The sequence below is a fragment of the Lissotriton vulgaris genome, chromosome 8 (genome assembly GCF_964263255.1).
Source record: "Lissotriton vulgaris chromosome 8, aLisVul1.2, whole genome shotgun sequence".
Taxonomy (NCBI): domain Eukaryota; kingdom Metazoa; phylum Chordata; class Amphibia; order Caudata; family Salamandridae; genus Lissotriton; species Lissotriton vulgaris.
The window spans coordinates 1,228,291,560-1,228,307,073 of record NC_141696.1 but is presented as its reverse complement, the minus strand read 5'-3'; the positions used below and the strand labels follow the sequence as shown (position 1 = coordinate 1,228,307,073).

General features: G+C 43.9%; 1 protein-coding gene across 6 annotated transcripts in view; it reads left to right on the top strand.

The window, feature by feature from the left end:
• The window catches only part of FRY (FRY microtubule binding protein), a 674,187-nt gene that overhangs the window by 314,556 nt on the left and 344,117 nt on the right, over nt 1-15,514 (top strand). For all 6 annotated transcript variants that reach the window (XM_086935130.1, XM_086935129.1, XM_086935133.1 and 3 more), the window contains exon 4: nt 7,042-7,181. In XM_086935130.1, coding sequence (XP_086791256.1) covers nt 7,042-7,181 — 140 coding nt within the window. The remainder of the gene's footprint in view (nt 1-7,041; nt 7,182-15,514) is intronic.

The following is a 15,514-nucleotide window of genomic DNA, read 5'->3' as shown; positions in this document are numbered from 1 at the left end:
CCTAGCTCTGCAATTACCTGGGAGTCAGTAATCAGCTGCTCAATACACTTCCACCGCCCATGCTCACCCTGGCCGTCCATGGAGCGGTTGTGCTGTGAGGGGCTGGAGAGATGAGGCACTAGATAAAGCCCCAGCCCTGCATTTTGGCCTTTGTTGAATAGTCACTGGATTGTGCCTCCCCAGGAGCATCTGTAGTACTCTACTGTGCACAATGCCACCTGGCCCGTAATTGCCTGCATCACATATGTCAAGCCCTCTTTGGGGGGTGACGGAGGAAGGAGAAGATTCTGGTACTCCGCCGTGGCGGCTAAGGTTACTTGCTTCTGATCTCCCAGGGTCCGTCCTACTACGACTCTGCAAACTTGGCCAAGTACAACCTCTTCAGCACTTCACTGTCTGTGGTAGCAACAGTGAGCAGACAAAGGCTTCTCAGGTAGCTCGTTGGGGTGCGCAAATTCAGAACTCAACAATCACCCAGCATAACTGACTGTTCAACCCAGTACTTTACTTCATAAAAGAAAATTAATTTGTTATGCGCTAGAAACAAAATACCTCAAATAATCTATAAAAGGCACAGTCCATGGAACTGGTGCATTGGATTATTCTGATTAAAGTATCTGGATTGGCATAACTGAGTGGGTTTTTCTCAAACAGTTTATCGCGAGTATGGGTTAAAGAATATGATAATCCAACGTCAAATATTGTTGTCCCAGTAGAAAGCATTATTAAGGTTCTTAAATGTATATCCTCCCTGGCACTCCAATCGGAAATTCAACAGAATGCAATCAAAAGCCGCAACACCAATCGAGTTTGTGGTAATAATCACCACCACTGCAGCTCAGCCATATACGCCCAAGCAACAAAATGCCTCTCCGTCCGGGACCTGTTTGAAGCGCGTGTCTGACACGCGCTTCAAACAGGTCCTGGACGGAGAGGTCCGGGACCTGTATATGAGAAAGAATGTGTGCATGTATGTTTGTATGACTGATTATGCACAGCTTGCTCCATCTATAATCTGAGAGCCCTTTCTTCTGACATTGTGGTAATAATTCTTTCTTTATGGGGATTATTTTTGTCATAAAGGTGGTATTTTTTTTGCATTATGTAGGCATGATGGTGCACACCTATAGCATAATACTTGCCGTGTTTTAATGATGGTAATTTCCGCTATGTAGCGTTCACTCCTGACATTATGGAGGTTTAATACGAGCAATTATCACATGATAGTGCACATCCATTGCGCTATTTTGACCCTGGCATAAGGGTTGAAATTCTTGGCATGTTGTGAACACCCGTGGTGCCACCCTTTCTGGCATACAGCTGCCCATGATATGATGGTGGTAATTCTTGGTGTATCATTGGAATCTATTGCATGACATAACTCCTGGCATAATACTAAACTTTAGAGTATAGTGTCATTTTTTGGCATAATACGATTATGGCTGACGTGATGGTAACCACTCCTGGGGAATGCTGGCCCTTGTATGATGGTGGTATGGTATTTTGTGCACCCTTGGTGTAGTGGTAAGCACCTCTGTTATGTTTCTGGCTCTGGTATTCAAGGCAAGATAGCACCTACTTCGGGCATAATTATCACTTTTGCATCATTGTGGTAATTATTGGCATAGTGCTGGTAGGCATTTCCATGAACTACCAGCTTTATGCATGTAACGTGTAGTTTCTGGGCAGTCCACACTCTCAAGATGAGACTGGCTGTTTTAAAGCTTTGATAAATTAAAAAGAACCAAAGCATCACCATACGTCACCCTCTTCTTTTCTATGTTGTCTGAATAATAACTGTTTCTCTGCCATCATTGTTTTTTTAAATCATTTTGTGTACTACCACCTACGTATATAGCAATATAGGGTGTGTGCATAGGGTACTTCTATGTTGACATTGTGGGGTTTTGCCAGCTTGCTGACCTAACCATTTGAGCGGTTATATGGTTTTCCACTCACCCAGTTGCACCACGAAAACTCTTTGTCAGTGCTTCTATATAGGCCGTGCGCCCAGTGCTAGATTGACATCTAAAAAACGTTCTGTCCTTCTCCACACTCTCAAGATGTCCTACACGAGGAGCTAAAGCCTGTTGGAGCTGTTATTGGTCTTCCTGATGGTCAGGGTTTTTCTCCAGATCAAAGAGCAGGTTGGGTTGCCCTTGTCAAAGCAGGTCATGACAGCTGAAAATCCACAGCGTGAAAGCCTGGCGAGAGAGAGAAAGCTTGTTCCTGTAAAAAAAATCCTTACTGGGCGAGTCCTCTTGCGTCTACTGAATGGACCAGTGTTTACCCTACTTAAGAGTACTTACCGAAACCAGAGACAACCAAAGTACACACTTTATTCAAACATGATAATCTTCCTCCATGCTTGAGGAAGTGAAAATGTGTGATTTCCTCTTTCTCTTCCCAGGTTTTATTTTGCGGCACATGCAAACCAGCTGGTCTAAGCCAGTGAAGGTAGGCTCCTAATGTATCCCAGGCACCCTTGGTCAAGAGTTCCTGGTTGACTGCCAGCACAGCACAGTAAAGGGTTGGTTTTGTAATGAAAGGAAGACTGGTTTGGCAGGCAACAGATGCTAACCCTCTCCAGTCCAGCAGACCGCTAAAAATTCATAGCTCGAAAGTAGGAGCTAAGGGCATGCAGGTTGCATCGTACAAAGGGGATAAAAACAACCTGCAGAGGAATCGCCATCTTGTTCAACGTCACACTCTGTTCCCTACATGATATAGGGTGGTTCCTCTCTTACCCAAACCTTGTAAAATAACACACCAAAAACGTCTCACCGCGGGAAAGACATTTCCAGAGTTGTGAGCGAGTTTGCTGATTCTACAGGGGAGATACTGGCATGTCTCCGCCCTGCTGAGGTAAAAGTAAAAAAAAAAAGCCTCTTCCCGGGATGATATAATACGCTGCTGCTAGCCGTGCACACCATAGCCTGTCGCGAGGATGCTGTGGTCGTCCTTGCCATCAAATGGGTTAAACTTGAGCTACAACTGCTCACCAGCAGATCCATTGATACACATTGCTGTTTCTTGCTTTGTCCATGGACAAGCCTCTGAAATAAAGCGCTTTTTTTGTTTTTAGAGGGTTCAGGCAAAACTTGTAGATGAGCACTTGAACGTATTAATGCTTTTCTATTTTTTTTTTATTGCTTCATAAAAATATGTTACACCTTTACATGATTCGAGTCATGCCCATTGCCTTCAATCAATCAAATCTTTTGGGAATTGAGCTCCATTTTGGTGGGTCATTGATGCAGCCTTTTTGTGATTGCTCCAAACATTGGGTGGGTGTACTCCAGTAACATCATATATCAACCAGTATTTAAAAAAAAATAGCTACTCCAGACACAATGTTGAAACACAGTTGTTGTGAGCCATGACCCTGGGAGTAACAACCCCGTCTCTTCTTTTGCATCTCAGTGACTTCCCATTCCCCATGCCGGTCCCAAGATGTCGTATCTAACAAAAACGTAGCATACGCCCTTATATACACTATCCACAGTTCATCTGCAATTCATGAAGTGGATGCAAGTACATATAACAAAGAAAGGAACTTTCTAGATGCTAACATTTTTATGCAAGATCATCTTGCTCTCACTTAGTTTACCTTCATTTCTCTCAGTAAGGAGTTAGTCTGCTTTGAGTTCCAAAGGAGGTATTCTTTGCCATTCCAGAATACCTCTGGTTTATTCGGAAGCAACCTCCCAGCTATTGCTCCAATGGCCAGGAATGCCCCTTTTACTGGTTCTAGTCCTCCTCCATTTAATTGAAGTGCCCAGGTCCAGAAAGATCACGATTCAGGAATCTTTCTACCATGCCTTCCCTGACTTGATGACCCTACCCAAAATTATGTTCCTGACCACCTCATTCCAAAGTGCCCGGATCTCATTCTGTTATCAAATCAGATGGCACACTTTGTTAGCAAATTGGTTGCCCTCATGTGGCAAGCTGTGGTGCACATCTAGTGAGAATCCAAAGAGATATACTGCCATCTTTTAATTCAGCCTTTTAAACTATCCAATTTCAGAAGCCAGCTCCAGAGATCTAATCTACTGTTACATAGTGGTGCATTCAATGGTATTTACTGTTGTCTCCAGTTTTAATATCATTTCAATCTGGCTTTCCTCTTAGCATCAGTCCCTCCTTGAGTCTTTTGATACGCTGCAATATTTCTAATATCACCAGCTTAGAGGGTGATGAGCTCCCATCTGTAGGAGTATCCTCTGTTCGTTGTGGCTTCCATAATAAAAAAAGATATCAGCACCCCATTTACTTCTGCATTTTTCCAGTCCTGGTGACATTGGCAACCCCATCAGGGAGCACCCTCATTCAATGTACAATGCAGAAATTAAGAACTATTACATTATGTTCAGAAATGTCCTGGACAAATGTTCAATGAGGTAGCAGGTTACAGTTTATAGCAGTTTTCTGTGTCTCCTGTTGCCTCCACCAGGATCCAAGAAAGCCAGTGCCACAAGTCAGCCTTAGACTGATAAAATCTCTAAGCCTCAATGATGTTAATGTAGCATCAAGCTCCCTTGAAGCGTTGAACTACAGTGTCCCTTGCTAGAGTCCTGAACCCTACCTGATCCACCAGTCTTCCACTGGGACTGAAGCTCCCTGTTACCCCACTGAGGTAAACTAAACCACAAGGCCAGCAGCCTATGAAGCCCACAGCGCCAGCGATGTACAATTTGGAAAACTGTGTGGCTTTCTTTGCCTTAGTGTGTGTTGGTGATACTCCCAACTGGTCATTAGGTATTGGAAAGTTCAGTATTTGCACCAATATAAAAAGAATACGGGTTACCCGCATTGGGCTTGTGTGTTTTGTTATATGTTATGTTATGTGATTTGCAAAGCTCATGCGCATTGGGCTTGTGTGTTTTGTTATATGTTATGTTATGTGATTTGCAAAGCTCATGGCTGCCTCAGCAACGGGGCGTCCCAGCGCTGATCCCAAAGAGAAGGTGGCAGGGCTAGGATGGAGGGATTAACTTGGAAAGAGATAGGTCTTTATTGTCTTACAGAAAGCCCCATGTTTTGAATGCTTCTGATGTTACCAGGGAGGGCATTCCAGATTGGGGGGGGCGAGGCCCGTGCTATTTTGATACGAGGGACACATGCTAAGTGTTGGTCTGAGGAGCGCAGAAAGTGGTTCGGGATGTAAGTAGTAAGAATATTGGATGACTCCCTTCAAATTGGGCAGTTCACTCCCATTCATAAAAACCTAAACGCAGAGCCTAATGATCTTAACCACATGCGCGCTAGCGGGTTTTCCCGCTGTGTGCTGAAATGTCAAAATAGAGCCTTACGTGACAAAGCCAGCTTGTCATGCGCGCAGCGCAGGTAACGCCCATGACGAGCTGGCTTTGTCACCAGCATCGAAGGGGTTAATAACCTCCGTCCCATCTCTAACCTCCCACTCAAAGCCAAAACCATGGAGAAATGTGTCTTACATCAACTCAACATCAACATAGGCAAATACAATTTATTTAACTCCTTTTAATCTGGTTTCAGGAAAGGTTGTAGTACCGAAACCGCTATGCTGAATATTGCCGACGACATTCATCATTCTCTAGAGAATGGAGAGGCTTGCCTTCTTATCCTCCTTAACCTTTCAGCAGCCTTCAATACAGTCAATCATTCTTCCTTAATGGGCTCTCTCAAGTCTCGCTCTGGTGCCAATGGCACTGTCCTTAACTGGTTCACTTCCTACCTCCAACAATGAACACAACAAATAAAAATCAACTCTTGCCTCTCCAATCCTACTCCTGTCTCCCTGGGTGTCCCCCAGGGCTCAATTCTCTCCCCCTCTGTGTCGAAGAACCCAAGCAATGGCTTGAGTCCACGTAGAATCCCGAAACATACACCAGCTGCGGACTTTTTCTGTACCTGATACTTCAGGGCAGAGTCGACCTAGACACCCACATTTTCTACAGTCTGCTTGGGCAAAGGGGAGGGGCCCAGGGTGGAAGGCCACCAGCGCTAGGGCCCCCCCTTTACACTTAAGCTTTTTTTCTGAGAAAATCATGCAGTGAAAGTGTGTGGGTGGGTGTGTTTTATTTAAATAGGCTTTTATCTCTTGTGCTGTTGGATGCTTATGAGTTCCCTTTATCAGGTGGTACCTGACATAGAGAAGACTATACCAGTACCAAGTGAATAATAGATGGAGATTCACATAGAGTTGCCTTGAAAAAACTCAGTGGAAATGTCCATAATTAACAAAATATTGGTCGGGTTGGCTGAACAAGAGATTTCTTCCTTGTGAGGTTTGGTTGGGTGAAGAGGTATAGTGTGCCTTTCCAGGTTTCCTCTTCTCTGGGTTAAACCTATTGGGCTTCATCACCCTCTCTTCTCCAGCAGCACCCTTCTAGCCTTTCCTTAAGCAATCCTATCAAAATAAATAGGCTCTTCCTAAGGTAGTCTTCTGCAAATGTAGTTTCATGCCTGACCCAAAGTGAGGGGCAGAGGTAATGCATTGTTTCAGATTTAGAAAATTGGACTGTAGGTCGAATATTTGGAATGTCTTTCAAATTAGTTTCCTACTGTATAACCCTCCAAAATTAAACAGCTGGTGTTCATCATAAGATATCAGACATAACCAAAAAAAATAATGTATTCTTTGATAATCTGCACTCTGGCAGAAGGCTTTATGTTTCCATTTAGGGGGTCTTATATGTATTGCTGCTAAATATGTATGGCTAATTCACCTATTGCTAACCACATATGTGCTGCTATGCCCTCACAGGTGATCAGGGTTTTGTGACTGATATAGCTAGCACAGACAAAATCCATCTTCATTATTGCCGGGCTTTAATGTGAATATTTCAGAGATTTGATTTGATACTGCTAATGTGACTTTAATCTTCATTTAAATACCATTTGATGGGTATTATGCACCCAGACTGAGTTCCAGGTAAGTAAAGAAGGCCTCTAAAAACCCATGAGTCCACACTGCATTAATGTGGTTAGGAAGGTTTGGCATTAGCTCCAGAATATGTTCTTGTGTTCTAATTTGTCTTTCTTTTCTGCTCACAGGTGATCAGTTCTATGAGCTCGCTGTCGGACTACTGCCTGCCATCCATACTGAGGACGTTATTTGATTGGTATAAACGTCAAAATGGAATTGAAGATGAATCGCATGAATACAGGCCCAGAACCAGTGCCAAATCTAAAAGGTACAGGCATGTAGTCATCATGGTATCGAATATAAAATGTTATGCATTTCTTATTTATTATGTCGGGTTAAGATCTTTTCTTCAAAGAGTAGGACTTGAGATTGGGTCAAAAATGATATTAAAAGTTTAATTATTAATTAGGGACTTTTATCAAGCATCTCACTCTTGATCATTGATTACACTTGTTATTTCAGATACATTGCTGGCAAAGATTCCCATCCCACTTAATACGACAGAGATGCCCCAAGTTGAATTTTCTTATACCGGGTTAGATACTATGTAGTATGGGGCAGCACTCTCTTTTAGTTCTTAATTAACTTTACGATGACATATATTTCCACTAGATTTGGTGTTTGAGTGCTTCCATACCTCCAGTACATATCCACCGCTTTATCTGTGACAGGATCAACATATGTCCCCATGCCAACATTCAGAAATTTATCTGTATTCTCGAATGCCATAGATAGTGTACTTTTTTGTCAGAAAATAATTAATTCATACAGTGGACATGGAAAAATTGGTATTTTAAGAGAACATGTTAACTTATTTAAGAATAAAAAAATTACTTTGAGATGTTACAACCTAAGACTCCTCTAACGGGATTTCTAAAATGATCAATTCTTCTTGAAATCAGACATTGGTTGCTTCTGCGTCAGTGCCAATAAGGAAAATATTTCACCACTTCTTTCCTAAGGGAAGAGGTAGCCATGACTGAATTCAATTTAATTTATCTCTGATCGCAGAGGCCAAAAGTGTGATAGATGAGACAAATGCAGAACTGAAGATGGGAGGTCAATAGAGCAGTTTAGTTCTGCTTTCTGTCTGTTTAAAGCCTTTGCATTTTTCTGTTGAGTTGATAAATCTGCAGACTTTTAACTTGGGCATGAGGATATCGACATTCTTGAGGTTTTGTGAATGAATTAACATAACAGTGTATTTGTGGTGAGATACACTTGGTCATGGAAATGCAGTAAATTCTTCCACTAATATTATGTCTTTTTAGGGTTGTATGGGAGAGTGTATTTGATAATTTGTACTTGGAACTTTCATGATTTGTGTAAAGTAGCAATTGTTATGCCCAGGAAGATGATTTTATTGAAACACTTGGAGTTAAATTCTTATCCAATGCCCTGCGGGCATCTTCACAAAACGAACACACCCAGCTAAGATGTAGTTTTGTTTGATATGAGAATAACTTCCTGGGAGGAGAGTCCCCAGTTGTTAAAGCATCTCAGTTTATTACCAGTATCTAAATCTAAGAAGATGACAGGGGCCTCTGAGGAGAAAATAGGATCTTCACTCAAGGGACCTTGGGAGCATATACTGAGATAATCTTCAGGAAATGTGTAGATGTATTTAAAGCTTTAATTTGACAATCACATAGCTGCTATATATTGAAAAATATGAACAAGAATGAAAGGAGGAAAATAATCTACAATTGGTCGATTGCCACAGAGAAATGTTTGACTGAATTAAGCAGTTTTTGAGGTAAATCAGTTTAGTGTTGTTTGACAAGATGGGAATTGAATGGGCATTTCAAAGATAGGACATTAGGTGTGGGATGAGTGTTCAGAGGGAGAGCAATAGGAAGGAAGACAACTGTGAATCCAGCTAGACCAAATGTAGCATCTCTCTTTTCAGTGAAAGTTAATTTAAATCACATTTTGGGTCAAATGAAGTAGATACGATGAAATACTGGCGGAGTTAATAATTGGACAAGCCATGATATGTTGAGTACTAATGCAGAGGAAAGGAATGTTGGGGCTTAGGTAGCAGAGCTGACAGGATGTTTTCAAGTCCTGTTAATCAGGGTTGGAGCAACACTCTCAAGATATAGGATGAACATGAGGCACCTGACGGACCAGATTAAAGAGATCACGCTGAAGAAGGGGAAGGAATAGAGAAGGCAAAGCCTGTGTTGCTGTAGAAAGTATAAGATACCAAATATAAGGATTATAGTTTTAGATTTTTTCAGATGCAGGACTGTGTGTGAAAATAGAGATTCAATGTTAAACAATATTTTTACATTTGCATGCAGAGGGCACATACGTATATGTTGGCATTAAAGGTGGAGGAGTTGGTGATCAATAGAGTCAAACATGGTGGGGAGACAGAGAGTAACACATAACTCCTAATAATCATGTCCAGGATATATAGTCCCAGACAGATAGGTGAAGGGCCTGTATGACAAATGCAGGAACCACCCCAGACGTGTGAGCATTAAAGAGACAGTTTCAACACATTGTTGTCCTTAGGCTATTGTCATGCACACAATAACCTTTGCCGATAGAGCAGGATAGCAATTTTGGAAACAGCCACAAGAGTTTGATAATTGGGTGCATGTTCTAGTTGTGCTACAAGGATAGTTTATTGAATGCAAGGGGGTAACTAGGCAAGAAAGTTTAAGGTATCAGGCAGATAAGCGAACACCTCACAAAGAAGTGGATTTACAATCATGAGAACATTAGTTACATTACTATAGCTAATTAGGAAGAATATGCATGAATGGGGTTAGCCAACAGGAAAGGCTGCACTCAAGTGAATAGTTGGTGAGAGGAACTCATTGTTAGGTGTCCAATATCAGTGCCTACCATATTAGATTGCTTTGAAATCATTGTTTCGGTTTCCTTCAACCCCTCATTCATGGCTGTGTTTGTGTTTTTTCTCTGTTCTTCTTCCCTTCCTTCTACCTTTATTGGTCTTTAATGTAAACTTCCATAATTTCCCTCACACCCGTCTTTCTTGTATTTTAGCACCCAGCAGCTTCTTTCTAGTCGGCTAGTCCCATCCCATGTAAAAAATATGCATAACTGGAACTAAGTTAGCTTGTCATTAAGAATTGATTGCAGAATATCCAAGGTTAATGGTGGGCATTTAATGCACCATCCTTCTGCTCTTTTCTTTGGTCAAATGGCAATAATTGGCTGAAAGAGGATTTTCTACTTCTTACCTAGGGAATATGGTGTGGAAAATTCTATGATCCATTATTAAAAGCCGGAGTTAACGTTTATCTCTTCTGTGTGTCATTTACCAAGATAGGAATTGACTAATAACTGTATTATTACTGTCTGATCTGTGTCCCTTCCTGCTTTCCCTGCTCATATGGCAGACGCCTGCAAAGGAAATATTATGCATATTGTTGGTTCAGTGACCTTCGGTGACAGTGACTGTCCTTCTGTTTGGAAAACAGATGCAGTGGTAAAGAAACATCGGATAGAGACTTTTAACCGCTCATTTCTTACCGTAGATATTCCCCAGGCATCAGATTGGATCTGGAAAATCTTGAACAGTATCCTTAAGTGCCGATAGGTGGCAGTGATTGGGTCTGTGTCAACTCTGTCCTCGTCAGAAGTGACCGTGCAGTGCCTTTATAACCAACACCCCTGTGCTCTGAGATCAGTTCCTTTCTTTGTGCGCATCCAGAGAGCTGTCTCTGCTACGTTTTAGCCAACTTTTTGTTGAAGATTCTATTTTTGAGCTAGCGCCTAGTGTGTTAGGGACATGTCCCCTGTGAAACCCTCTGGTTTCAAGCCTTGTGGGGATTGTCGCCATCAAATGTCAGTGTCCGATCCCCACCTGGTTTGTCTCTGGTGTCTAGGTTTGGGTCACAACCCCAAGGCCTGTGTCGAGTGCAAGTCGATGCACCCGAAGGCAGTTTGCAAGCTGGCGTTGAAGCTCCTGGCGGTGCCACAGAAGAGGGCTCCAAGTTGTTCCCAATCTTGCTCATTTGGACATTCTCAAGGCCGGTCCAGGAGTTGTTACCACAAACGATCATGACCTCCAGGAGACCTTTGATAATTTGACTGGTTGAGTGTCACTGTGGATGAAGTCAACTTATGTGACCTAGGCAATGAACTGCTAAATATATGAAGGCTACAAAGTAAGACCTGCCTATTTTCATGAAGCTTTTATTTCCCTCTCATCCCCTGCTTTTTTATTACATTGTGTTGTGCCTAGCAGATCTTGGGCTTTTTTATTTGAAGTCAATGTTGGAATTGCTAATGATTGATTGCTGCCTGGCATTTTGGCCTGTGTTTATTTGAAAGTAGTCACAGGCCTGTTGTGGCCCTGACCTGCTTTTCTGAGAGTTCCACCAGGTACTTGAGCTTTTCATTAAGTGCAGAGGTATACCACATGCAGAGATTTGGTGTTTTTTCCTGTCTTGTGCAGAAATAACATGCACAGCTAGATATGTTGTCATTAAATCCAGTACAGCCGGCTGCAGAGAGTCTCAATGTGAATACAGATGAGCTGAGCAATGCTCTCAAAGTGGCTGGGACGAGGTTTTGCAAGTAGATTATGAGGACCCAAGGACATAGGGGATGCTCACCAGGACATATTAGGTGGCTTACCAGGACTCCCGACTATGGCATAGTGGGAACGTCCATCATAAAATGTGTTTAGAGATAGGGCCTCCACTTATACTGCTTCAATAACACATGGCGCCAAAGCAATGTAAGTACGACAAAATTATGTGCTTTCTGATTTCAACTGAAAAGCAAATATTTGCTTTTGAGTGGTTGCATTACTCCTTATTGATTTTAACTGAAAACACAAACCCTATTTGTTTCTTTATTTTGACTACCATACAGTTTATCTGTCTAGCAAATTTCCCATCACGGTCGGGTTTGTTGACATTTCTCCTTCAATTAAACATAATTTACCTCTTATAATATTTATTTTGGACCTTAATATTCTTGTTCCAAACCTGCTTATCAGCCACAGTCTGTATATGAGACTCTGTCTTGCCTCTTGTTTCTTCATCCGAGGGATTGTTAATTGTGCTTTAGAAGACCTAGCATATGAACATATTTTTGTTTGTTTGTCCTTATTCTTCTGCGGCTTGCACTGCTGTGTTCTATTAATGGATCAATTTGTGCATTGGCAAGGGAAAAGACACTAAAAAAGAACACCCTGTAAAGTAAATCTGATTACATTTATTGACCTACCTTCTACTAGATATTCTAGGAAATGCTATTTGCCCTTGTAAAGATTGACTCATGAAAGGCTAATTTAACACAAATGAAAATTTTCCTAGCTAACGTAACGGAAAGTTTCAATTCTAATAATGACTCGGAGGTGAGGATTATGCCTTCTTTCTTCACTTTAATGAACAGCAGCAAAGATATAGGAAGACTACATTTCCCATGGAACAATGGGAAAAAAGTAGTCAAACAAAACACATAGTAACAACCAATCATAGAACATAATCAGTGTCCAATCAGGACTGAGTCAGGCCTCTATAGGTCATCAACAGTGTCCCCTCTTCCTCTTTCGGAGCTCGTAGGCAGCTTCTCCTCGCTCTTCAGGAATCCTGTTTCTTGGAATCCGAGCCTGAGGTCAAGGGAAAACAAATTACCATAGTAGCACTGAAAATCTACAACCTGTATACACAACAGTACCAAAGGTTAATCATCAACATTTGAATAAATCAGATTACTTAGTCATACAGGGAGGGATTTCTTCCAGCGGAGAGAAGGGCAGGATAATCCTCGCCTCCGAGTCCTTAATAGAATTGAAACTTTCCGTTACGTTAGCTAGGAAATTTTTCATTCTATGTCCGGACTGGTGGCGAGGATTATGCTTGTTCAAAGCTTGCCCACAACCAGATGAGCCATGTTCAAGACCAGTTTGAAATAAAACCTCTTGAACGTGGAATCAGAGGACCAGTCTGCAGCATTGAGTATGTCCTCTAAACGAGCTCCCAGACTGAAAGCCTTTGAGGCCATGGCTCCTCTCGCGGACTGAGCCCCAAACTGAGCAAGGCTAATCCCGGCCTCCTGCATCACCCAACGAACCCATCTGGCGATGGCGGTGAGGAAACCGCTTTAAAGGGCTTCCTAAGTGAAATGAGGAGTTGCCTTTCTCCAGGAGGGCGGAGCTCCTCTGTCATATCGCCATAAGTCTTGAGGCAACGAACCACACACAGCTTCGGGGAATCCGGGATCAACGGATATGAAATGGATCTAGTATGGCACTTTTTGCGCCTGAGCAAAGTAAACGTAACCCCATCAGGAGTAAATATTCTGCTAGTAATGTCCAACGCTCGAACGTCTGACACTCTTCTGCAAGAAATGAGGCACAGAAGCATGGCCAATTTGCCGTCAACTCCTTCCTGGAGAGGTACCTATTCTGTTGCCAAGACAAAAACAAATCAGAACCTGGTTAACATCCCATAGCTCAGAGTAGCGCGGCTCCGGTGGAAGGGAGAGGCGAATGCCCCGCAACAAACGACAAACCAGGGGGTGCCCCCCCACAGAAGCGACATCCACCGGGACATGGCCAGAGGACACCGCTGACCGGAAGGTATTAACCGATCGATACGCTAGGCCGCTCGAGGCCAATTGAGCTAAGAAATTCACAATGTGGAAAACTCCAGCGAACAAGGGATCAAGACCCCGTCGCATACACCAACGGGTCCATCTGTTCCAATGCGGATCTGTACCTTTTGACAGTACTGTCCGCCCATGCCTTAGAGACAAAAAACTCACCTTCTCTCAAAAGGCCAGAGGCTTCCCACCTACTCCTAAAATCCGCCACGCCATGAGTCTCAGAGTGGTTGGACACCAGCGGATGAGGAGTCCTGTTCGGACTCAACAAGAGAGCTGGAAAGTGGGGGAGTAGGATTGGAAAATCCCAAGAAAGTTCCAGAAGAACTGGAAACCACACTTGGGACCTCCACAGCGGGGTGAAGATCACCTGATCTGCTGCTTGCCTGCGAACTTGCGCAGTCGCCCTTGTAATCATTGCAAAGGGCGGGAACGCGTAGCCCCGCTCCACACTCCAATCCTGGAGGAATGCGTCCGTGGCAGCTGCTAGAGGGTCCAGCCGCCAGCTGAAGAAGCGTGGAATCTGATGATCCAGCCTGGATGCAAACAGATCCACTGAAAACGGGCTGAAAAGGCCATACAGACTCTGAAAAACTGATGGGTCCAGACGCCAGAGACTGGAATCCCGAAAATGTCGAGACTGAAAGTCTGCCTCCTGATTGTCCCGGCCCGGGAGATATTCCGCCGTGACGGAAACCTGGTTCTCGAGGCAATATTGCCAGAAACTTGCCGCCATATCCGACAGGGCCTTCGACTTCGTGCCCCCCAGGTGGTTCACGTAGCGGACTGCCGAGATGTTGTCCCTCTTCAGAAGCACACATGACTGTACTGAGTCTTTCGTCCAACAACCCACTGCAAATGGGCCCGCCAGCAGCTCCAAACAGTTGATGTGTAATCTTTGTTCGTCGGGCGACCACAACCCTCCTGTAGAGAGATCTCCGCATCTGGCCCCCCAACCTAGTCGGCTGGCATCCGACTCAATTACCATGTCTGGAGCGGAACCGAAGATTGCTCTCCCGTTCCAAGCCTCCATGTGTTCCAACCACCACTGAATCTCGGCCTTCGCCTCGATGAACAAACAAACCTTGTGAGAATAAGGGTACCCCTTTCGCAGGAAGAACCCTTTGAGTCGTTGAAGGGCCCTGTAGTGGAGTGGGCCCGGAAAAATGGCCTGGATTGATGAGGACAAAAGGCCTACCACTCGCGCCAGCTGACAAAGGGAGATCTGCTGTCTGGTCAGAGCCCGACGCAGTTCGTAGTGAATTTTGGTCACCTTCCTGCCTGGAAGACTGAGAGCGGAGACCGTGGAGTCTAAGACGAATCCCAAGAATGTAATATTCTGCACGGGTTGCAACAGGGATTTATTTTCGTTGATTATAAAGCCCAGGTCTTGCAGGAGTGAAACCGCCACCCGCAGATGCTGGGATAGGCGGTTGGGACAAGACGCCATTAAGAGGAGGTCGTCGAGATAGACTATCATTCGCACTCCCCTGGACCGCAGAAACTCCACCACAGGCTTGAGAACCTTGGTGAAACACCAAGGGGCCGAAGACAGGCCGAACGGGAGGAAAGTGAACTCGTAAGTCCGCCCTCCCCAGTGGAACTGAAGAAAACGCCGATGTGGCGGGAAGATGGGCACCACCAAGTACGCATCCTTGAGGTCCAACCTCCCCATCCAATCCGACACTCGGAGGACGCCCCTGATGAGGTGAATCCCCTCCATTTTGAAATGGCAGAAAACCAACCACTGATTGAAATCGCTCAGATTGATTACCGGCCTCTTGCCCCCATCGGTCTTGTCGATCAGGAAAATATTGCGCCCTTCTCGAGCAGAGACAAACCCTCTTCGTCCACCAGGCGAGAGTCTTGGACTGAAAATTGAATAGGGCGAGGAGGGAACGATTGACCCGGGGACCCCTCGAATTCCAAGTGAAAACCTCTTACTGTTTGCAGCACCCACGCATCTTGTGTGATGGTCAACCAAGTCTGAAAGTACCGAGCCAA